Genomic DNA, 9,575 nt, shown 5'->3' with positions numbered 1-9,575 from the left:
TTCTATATAACAATTTAGTTACTGTACTTTAAAATTGATAAGAATTTCGCCCCTATTGTAGAAATTAATATTAAAATTTAATGAGATTTATTGCATAAATAAACCAATAAACTAATTAAAGACTCAATATTTTTATAAATTACAAAGCGTACATCATAATATAATAAAAATTGACATCTAATTTTGGTAATATTGTTTATGTTAATAACTAAAATGTTATGAATTTAAAAATCCAAGGACTAAATACTTACATACTAAAATTTAGGGAATAAATTGTTAAAACATTGAAAGCACATAGACTAAATTGTTATAAATAAAAGTTCAACGACTAAATTGTTATTTTCATAAAAGTTTTGAGGCTAAAAGTATTTTTTAACATTTATTATTTATCCCCCCAAAAAAAAATGTCCCATAATTGTTATGAAACGACGCCGTAAGGAAGTATAGGCTCAAAGAGTGGGAGAGGTCAAGGTTTTACTACTAATCCGACGGATCAAAATTACGAAACGATTCCAAAAAATTTCCCACTTGGTTTCTTTCGCGCGCCACAGTGTAGGAAGGGGCGAATACGAAGTTGCTTCAATTTCCGACCTTGGAGATTTCCCGCTCCAATCTCTCGCCATAATCCTTTCTTCTTCATTCTATTTTCCAAGTCGCATCATAATTTCATATGAATCAGCTACATTTCGGTATGTCTTGAATATGTTTCAATGTTTTTGCCAGTTTAATTACATTCGACAAGCGTTTGCTTTAATTCGTTATGTTTGTTAGAAATGATTGAGGAATCTGATTGTTTGCCAATAACAGAATTAGGTTTATATGGACATTTTTCGAATTGTTTTAATATTTCTAGTTTAAAGAAACCGTCGGAAGCCTCAACGAATGTGAATGCATTAATGATTGTATGGTAGTTGTATAGCTACTGCCGATTGCATGTTTTACTTGTAGCTTTGTTTTGTCAATTGTTTGATTGCGGTTGTAGATTGCTAATCAAAGACATAAAGGTTTAAATTTCTGCTGCTGAATGTTTGATTGATCTGCAGTCGTGCGTTGGATTCGATAAAGTTAATATGTCGCAGCTATATCATACCATGTCTTCAGCTTAGTAGGATTGTAGGAGAGAAATCTGGGAAAACCCCACCATGCTTCAGCGAAGCGGAAAAAGAGCTCAGTCTTTGTTGGTTCCAATGCGACAGTCTAGCATTCTGGATCACTTTTCTCTAACCAATAGGGGTAAACGAAGTAAGACTGAAGCTGAACCAGTTCTTTCATTTTCTGAACCAGAAGTGCCCCATTACCCCGTGGAAGATACCCAGGAACATGGAAGATGTGTCCTTCAAAATGAATCAGATTCCTATCTGATTGATGGGCCACAGGAACCAGATACCCAGTTAGACTGGGAGAAGAAATTGAATAGGGTTCTGAAAAAGCATTTTGGCTATCCATTCTTGAAGAAGTTCCAAAAGGAAGCTCTAGAAGCATGGTTAAATCACCAAGACTGTCTGGTTCTTGCTGCAACTGGATCTGGTACGACCTTGCTTGCTAGATTCTCCTTCCACATTTATGTGGTTTAAATGTTAGTACTGCAGTAGATGAAAGGATAATTTCTCTAGTATTTTTCTTCATTTTGTTTCAGGGAAATCTATCTGTTTTCAGATTCCTGCTTTATTAACAGGCAAGGTGGTAGTTGTTATTTCACCATTGATAAGCTTGATGCATGATCAATGCTTAAAACTTGCAAAGCATGGGGTTTCTGCATGTTTTCTTGGGTCTGGGCAACCTGACAGTTCCGTTGAAAAGAAAGCAATGGGAGGTGCATATAGCATCATCTATGTTTGCCCAGAAACAGTTTTAAGGTATTTTCCGCATAAAAGTCAATGACTAATGTTGAAGGGAATATTTTTTCTCTTGCAATTATAATGAAAGCTAAAAGTTTAACCTTATTATTTGCAGATTGATTCAACCACTTCAAAAGTTAGCTGAAACTCGTGGAATTGCATTGTTTGCAATTGATGAAGTACACTGTGTTTCTAAATGGGGCCATGATTTTAGGCCTGACTACAGGTTTTTTTCTTCTAATTGTATTTTTTTCCCATTGTTTTTTCATCCATTTTGATCTCATATGGATAATGTTTATCTTGCATTGACAAATGTCTTAATTTCACAATGTGGGTCTGTTTCATATTTACCAACCTTAGATGATTGGAAGAGATTACAAAATGATGATGAAGTTTGGATTTACAAGTTCCTCTCCACTGATTGTTCAATTTATGTCCCATTTCTTTCTAACATACTATTTTCTTTAAGCTTTTATAACTTCTTATTATCATCACTTTGAAATTGTAGGCGACTGTCAATTTTGCGAGAGAATTTCAGCTCCTCAACGCTGAAATTTTTGAGATTTAACGTGCCTTTGATGGCGTTGACTGCAACTGCCACAGTTCAAGTTCGAGAAGACATTTTAAAGTCATTATGTATGTCAAAGGAAACAAAGATCATTCTAACTTCATTTTTTAGGCCTAATCTTCGCTTCTTCGTGAGTACCGTGTTTCCTTTTCTAAAAACTTCAAATTTTTCATTCAAACAACAATTCATTTGTAACCCCTTTTTGTTTTTCCCCAAGTCAAGAAAACTTGGATTTCCCATTCTTGTTGGTCTTTTATTTTCTTTTGTTTATGCGTTCTTTAACTTATATCACACATAACATTCAAGCTATAAATTCTCTCTCATTGTCAGATCTTATTATTTCTTTTCTCAGGTAAAACATAGTAGAACATCTTCACCATCCTCCTATAGGGAGGACTTCAGCGACCTTATAGATGCATATGCTGGAACTAGAAGATCTGGAAACAAGAAACAAACTATAATCTCTCACAAATCAGACAGTTTATTAGATTGCTCAACTAACAGTAGCTTATATGAGGCAGACAAAATCTCTCCAAATGACTTAGAGGACAACGATGATTCCGACTCAGATAAAGATGATGAAGTAGATTCTTCAGAAGAATTTTTGCCAAGCTCCTCAGAAGGAAGGACAATGTCTGTTGAATACTTGGAGAATGAGGTTGATGTCTTTCAGAGTGTAGATGATTGGGATGGTACTGATATTATATAAATGTTTGCCAATTGCCATTATACTGTATCTGAACTTTAGAAGCCTATGGCAATGAGTGAGTGATCATGTATAGGCTTCAAAACAAACACAAAAGGCTTAATTTCTAAACTAGATTCTTTTGGGTGCAGTTGCATATGGGGAGTTCTGTGGACAATTAGTTTGTGAGGAAACCGAAGTAGAAGCGGAGAAGATTGATCTGCTGGATAAAGCAGAAGAAAGACAAAAAAGTTGTCAAGAGAGTTTAGATCAAGGGCCAACTATTATCTATGTTCCTACTAGAAAAGAAACTTTGAGCATCTCAAAGTTTCTTTGTCAATCTGGTGTGAAGGCTGCTGCTTACAATGCATCGGTTTGTTCTCTAATACATGGTGCCAGGTTTATGAATCTGTCAAGTTGATAATATTACTTTTGTGGTTCCCCTGCTGCTCATTATGCAATTAACAGTTTATTTATTGTAGTTCTATTTTTATTTTAGACTTTTTTCACACCCATGTCAGGATTTGAAAGTGTTTCAGGTGCCTTTATCTTTGAAGTTTGAAGTAGATACTTTTCCATGCATTGCTAACTATTCATTTTTATGTGTGACATAGTACTCCTTTTTGCCTCCAGTTCTTTCCGAAGCATTACTTATGGATTGCTTTATATTCTCCTTCTTTATTTCACGTATGAAATGTGATAATCCTGGATCAAAATATTCTCGTCTTGACTTCCCATTCTTTGAGCTACATGCAGGTATCAAAATGAAACTAAACGGACTTTTTTCTTCTTTCCAGCTTCCAAAATCTCATTTAAGGATGGTTCACAAGGATTTTCACGAGAATAATGTAGAGGTCCGTTTATTTATTTCTCCTGCTCCCTTGTTTACCTCTCAAAATTTGTTCTTTCTATTTTATTTTATTTCCCTGAAATAAGCAAGCAATTAATTAGAATTCTACCTTCCGATTTAAGCATATGACATATAGCTTAAGTGAACACGTTTCTGCTATTTGCGACTTACTACCATTTCTCCAAGTGATAAATAGGTTTACAGTTAGCTTCTTCTGATAAGAACATAGTTCAGATTATATTGTGTTCTAAACCCTCTGCATTTTCCTTTCAAGTACGGTCACTTTTACATTATAAGGGAAACTCTGCATAACCTAATACCTCCCTTCCTGTGGAAAGGGAGAGAGATCTTTGGATCGAGCACCTTAGTGATAAACTGATCATTTATAGTGACTAAATGTCAACAATTACCGCCAAAACTGGAGCATTTATAATTTTTCTTTAGATTTGACCTTGTACATAATTAGGGATGTGTACAACTTTTGAACCTTACTACCAGATTTTGATCAGTCTTTTAGCAGTTTAACCAAAGTTAGCAATCTTTCATAATTTGCAAGTCAATTATATTAATGAAGATGTGTATGTGTGTGTGTGCATTCTTTTAGGAATGACCTTTGTTATTAAAATGAAGTTAAATCTTTTTATTTGTTATTAAAATGAAGTTAAATCTTTTTATTTGTTATTAAAATGAAGTTAAATCTTTAATTTAATTTCTTAGCCTCACAACATTTGCATTCCAAGTTTCGTGGAGTTCTTTAAAAGTTTGGTACTATGAATCCACTAGAGGTTTGTTTGTTTTTTCCCCCTTTCCTTTTTTTCTTTTTGCTTTTTCTTTTTGTTTGTTTGTTTGTTTGTTTTTTCTTTTTAGTCTTTATTATTGTTAACATCTTCTCCATTCTCTAGGTTGTAGTTGCAACAATAGCATTTGGAATGGGGATTGACAAGTCAAATGTTCGGAGAATTATTCACTACGGTTGGCCACAGGTGATCATTCAAATTCTAAATTTACTAGATATAATGATTCTTTGTTAGTGTGCTTATTTTTGCTGTCCAAAAAGCAGAAAACTCGTGCAACCAGTTTGTTTGCACACAGGTATCTAACTGTGGTCTGCTTTGCCATCGTGCATGGATTCTAATGTGACCTTTTCAGTGTTATATTATTGCCACTTGTTATCTTCCGAGGCTCTTCAACAAATGCTTTTATTTCAGAGTTTGGAAGCTTATTATCAAGAAGCTGGTCGTGCTGGAAGGGATGGAAAATTGGCAGATTGCAGTAAGTTCATTGACAGTTTGGAAGTACACTTAGTTGTTTAGATTGAAGCATGGAACAATTTGATAGAATACCAAACTGGAAATGGAATTTTTATTGAATTCAAGAACTGAAACAAAGCACATGCAAAAGAAAAGATAGTTCTACTGCTCTTCCTCACAGATGAGAGAAAAGCCCTACCCAGTCTCTAAACCACAAAATATTCAACAACCCTCACAGCTCTCCCCCCTTCCCTTTTAAACGAATCACAAATTCCCTAACTAACTAAGGGTTCCCAGTCGGCATGATCCCACCTTCTCAACCGAAGCACATTCGTCTTTTCTAAACTTTCCCATATTGCCCTTGTTCTTCCTCCTTTGATACTGAAACAGTATTGGTGGTCTATCACAATTGATCCCGATTTTTAACTTAAGATTTTGGGATTAGTTGTACTACATGTCATGATATTTCATTAGAAGGATTCCAAGGATCTATATTTATATCCTTGAACCACCTTGTAACAATATTTATAGTTTGTGCTCACTTGTCAAAGTAAAATTTGATCCTCCATCTATGGAAGGAGACAATTAAGAATTAGTGTAGAAATGAATATCGTAATCTTTTGTGTTTATTTAACATATTGGTAGCATGCTAATACAAGGTGAAAAGGTGTGCGGAAATTTTTGTGGCTGCTTAAGAATTCCATTTTCCATCACGCGATAGTTTCCTTTTGGGACTTCTTTTTAATTTAATTTGGTTTCATCTCGGTATTTTTTTATTGATTGGATACAACTTATGCCGATGGATTTTTCTGATTATTGTGATACTACTATGGGTGTGTTTGATTTAACTTTTCAAGTGTTTAATTTTGAAATAGTCATTTTGGAAAAATGGAAGTGTTTTGCAACCACTCAAAATCGCTTTTGAGACACTTTTAAAGTTTATTTCAAACCGCTTTTATCAAAGAAATCAAACTACTTTTTTAAAGAACACTTTTTTCTCTAGTCAATCCAAACATGCCGTATGTAGTTGGGACTAATTCAGTTCCATGCTAACTTGGGACAATTTTTCTACATCTTCCACCTCTGCGAAACAGTTTTATATGCAAATCTGACAAGAATACCATCCCTTTTGCCGAATCGAAGAAGTGAGGAACAAACTAATCAAGCATATAGAATGTTATCTGATTGCTTCAGGTATATATTCTCTTCGCAGTTTTACTTTCGCACCAAAAGTGGCCATTTGATCAAGGGTGATTCTATTTTTCACATTCGCATAGGTATGGAATGAATACATCAAATTGTCGGGCACAAAAGCTAGTGGAGTACTTTGGTGAGACTTTTGATCGCGAGAAGTGTCTCATGTATGTAACATTTCTTTCGACTTTAAAGTCAGTTTCCAGTTTACTTTCTGGATACCGCTGTTCAAAGTTTGGTCTTTTGCTCAATCGTAAGTGTCTTTGCTAAAATAAGCCATTGTAGTTTATACATCTCATAAGTCATAGATATGCAACTTGACCAGATTTTACTTCTCCCACACTAATTGATGGAAGTTTCTTGTAGGTGTGATGTTTGTGTGAAGGGACCTCCAATTATGCAGAATTTGAAGGAGGAAGCAGATATATTAATGCAGGTCATTGCTGCACATCATGTAAGTGTTTTGATTATATATATATATATACATATTATTTAGTTTGTTGCGTGCTGATTGTAGTTTTGTCCATCTTACTTCTCTCTCTCTCTTGTTTTTCAAACTCAACGTATTTGTATAGTCCTGAAACGGTTTGCAATTTAATCTTTATTTTTGCTTTCAAGAAGTTCCATACAAGATATTGAATGATTTCACAATCTTCATTATACTGTTTTTAAATATTCTCACAATAAGTTAATGTTCAATTTCATGTACAGCGATATTTAGCAGAAGGATTGTACGATGATTTCTCATACGGTGATGTCAAACAGAGATTCAGGGAGAAGCCAAATTTGAGGTTGTTTGTCAGTAAAGTAAGAGAGCAGGTGATTCTTAGTTACCCTGTTTGCATTATTAAGTGTTAAACTGTTCTCCAAAACTCCAAATTAAAGGCAGTTTGATAATTTACATTAATTGGGCGTGCACCATGCAGTGTCTGAAATTTGCAGCAACTGATTTGCTCTGGTGGCGAGGTCTTGCAAGAATTTTAGAAGCTAAAGGTTACTTGAAAGAAGGGGATAACAAGGTATGGAATCAGCAATTGTAATTTTGTTCAGTTAGAATAATTCTCGTCTTGTGCTTTAACGTGCATCTCATCAGCATCAAATGAACAAATTTTGACTAGATTTGCTTGTTCTTTATAAATAATTATAAATTATTTTACTCCATCATATTTGTTACATTTTTATCTCCAAACTTAAAAAACTTTACATAAAAAAACCATTTTATCCTTGATGTATACATTTTTTATTTTTGTAAACTGTTTCACGTAAACTTAACATGTGAATAAAATCAGTATGGACAATGTTTGAGCATACATGTAATAGCTTAGTGATATGAATGTTATTAGGGGCATTAGGAGATACATTCGTAATTAATTAAGGTAGTTGGTTATAAATAGAGGGGGTGGGAAAGGAGGAAGTTGGGTATTTTGTTCATGAATTTAGGCTTAAGTGGTATATCGGTATCTCAAGAGGGGAGAGTCAGAGTCTGAGGTGATTTATTCTTTATCTATTATATTACAATATATTTTGGTTATGTTTTGGATTCATCAGTTAATGTTGGGACTTTAAAAAATTTAGGTTTATGTTAAATAATTTAAGAAAAATTAATAGGAGATATTGAAATATGCTTTTAGTTACAGGTTAGAGGCTAATCCAGACTATTTGAAAGTTCAAGAGCTAAAAGAAGAGGTTTGAAAACTTAGTGACCAAAACAAAACAAGCCCGAAAATTCATTTTTTATTTAACAATAGACTTTCATGGACAAATATGACTTAAGTGACTATTTAAAAGTTTTAGTAAAAAAAGAAAAAAGAAAATATTTTGGATGGCATGAAAGAGTGACTTGGCTATATATTAAGGGGCTCTTTAGGGCGCTGAGATGATCTAGAATGTGGGAAGTTCTGATGTCTGGGGAGTTCTGATTGAATATGAACGATCGAGTATGTTCAAGCATTGAAAGGATATACAATACACGGAAAGAAAATGTTGTATCCGGAAATGGGCCCACAAACAATTAAAATCGGTGAGATAAGATAATGGGCCTCCAAACACTGAGATGATATAGGATGTGGGGATATATCATCTCATGTTGGGCCCCCAAACAACCCCTAAGCATCTTCGCTTCTTCCCGGTGTCACTTCTTTGTCTAGCAATTATTCTTTTCATAACATTTTCCTTCAGTTGTTCTTTTTATTATTTGCTAATATAATAGGGGAGATAGACTCCTTAATCCGAGTTTTGTTGCTCTTCTAACTTTTCAATCTGTTTTCTTTTCTAAAATAATAAAAACATTTAAATATGGATATTTTTTTTCTTTCTATTTTGAGTAGTTTTGGAGAAATGTGGACTTCTTTTCAACTTGTTTTGCATTCCTTTTTAGTACAACAAAGGTGGAGCTATGGAAATTTAAACATCCGACTTCAAGAAAACAAGTAGATGCTAATTACCAATTAACTGCCCTCATTCATGCACATTCTGAGTATGACTTCTTGAGCAGATCCATGTTCAGATAAAATTCCCTGAGCCTACCAAGCTGGGATTGGAGTTTCTATCCAGAAGTGACCAAACATTCCATGTTTACCCTGAATCAGACATGCTACTCTCAATGGCCAAACCTAAATCCTACTCATCCTTCTCAGAATGGGGCAGAGGCTGGGCTGATCCTGCCATACGGCGTGAACGACTCAAACATCGCTTTGCTGACAGGTCACAAGGACCACGGTCACGGTCACGGTCACGGAAGGCAAGAAAAAGGAAATCAAGTAAACATAGCTCTGATTTGAGAACGGTTCGAGGTAGATTAAATGCTAAATTATCGGCAAAGAAATCCAATGCTGCTTAGTAAGTTCAAAATGTTCAGTCTCAATGTTCATAATCTTGGAGATATTTATCTAATGATATGAATTCTATCAGATTGATTATGTTTATTGGCTGTTTTTTAGGTTTTACTTAATAAAGTTAAATGAAAAGGGAGGAACCAAGGGCTAAACATGAGCGAATTAAATTAATATTGCATCAAGAAAAATAACCAAAACGAGCTAGTTGGAAACTATTTAGGAAAATGTTGTCTTGTTATTTGTTTGGATGCCATAGGAGATTTGACCAAAGGTTGAAAACGTTTATTAGAATGCATCTCTTTAATAGATGAATATGTCCATTTCAACGAACATTTCTTTTTAGCACAAGGGCTAAA

At 34.3% G+C, this 9,575-nt stretch overlaps 1 protein-coding gene across 4 annotated transcripts; it reads left to right on the top strand.

The window, feature by feature from the left end:
- The first annotated feature begins 501 nt into the window (after nt 1–501).
- On the top strand, nt 502–9,309 carry RECQSIM (RECQ helicase SIM). Of its 4 annotated transcripts, none has more exons than XM_039034389.2 (16): nt 502–689; nt 1,044–1,527; nt 1,637–1,856; nt 1,954–2,064; nt 2,347–2,536; nt 2,759–3,098; nt 3,244–3,464; nt 3,889–3,945; nt 4,844–4,924; nt 5,150–5,213; nt 6,286–6,385; nt 6,469–6,552; nt 6,752–6,839; nt 7,097–7,204; nt 7,312–7,404; nt 8,880–9,309. In XM_039034389.2, the coding sequence occupies exons 2-16, from the start codon at nt 1,143–1,145 to the stop codon at nt 9,222–9,224; spliced, it is 2,487 nt and encodes an 828-aa protein (XP_038890317.1). In that variant the 5' UTR covers nt 502–689; nt 1,044–1,142; the 3' UTR covers nt 9,225–9,309. The 4 variants fall into 4 exon arrangements, with proteins under 4 accessions (XP_038890317.1, XP_038890321.1, XP_038890318.1 ...); XM_039034393.2 differs by having other exon boundaries at nt 504–689; nt 8,763–9,309; XM_039034390.2 differs by having other exon boundaries at nt 509–689; nt 1,676–1,856.
- The last annotated feature ends 266 nt before the right edge of the window (nt 9,310–9,575 follow it).

Source organism: Benincasa hispida, chromosome 6, assembly GCF_027475165.1.
Source record: "Benincasa hispida cultivar pf3 chromosome 6, pf3_genome.v1.1, whole genome shotgun sequence".
Classification (NCBI taxonomy): domain Eukaryota; kingdom Viridiplantae; phylum Streptophyta; class Magnoliopsida; order Cucurbitales; family Cucurbitaceae; genus Benincasa; species Benincasa hispida.
Note: the sequence above shows the minus strand (reverse complement) of the source record. Positions and strands in the feature narration are given on the sequence as shown.

Excerpts from the sequence above, each read along its gene's own strand:
- RECQSIM (XM_039034389.2), top strand. The coding sequence starts at position 1,143 with ATGCTTCAGCGAAGCGGAAAAAGAGCTCAGTCTTTGTTGGTTCCAATG. Across the intron at positions 1,857-1,953 it reads TGCCCAGAAACAGTTTTAAG|ATTGATTCAACCACTTCAAA; the intron begins GTATTTTCCGCA and ends TATTATTTGCAG. Across the intron at positions 3,465-3,888 it reads CTGCTGCTTACAATGCATCG|CTTCCAAAATCTCATTTAAG; the intron begins GTTTGTTCTCTA and ends TCTTCTTTCCAG.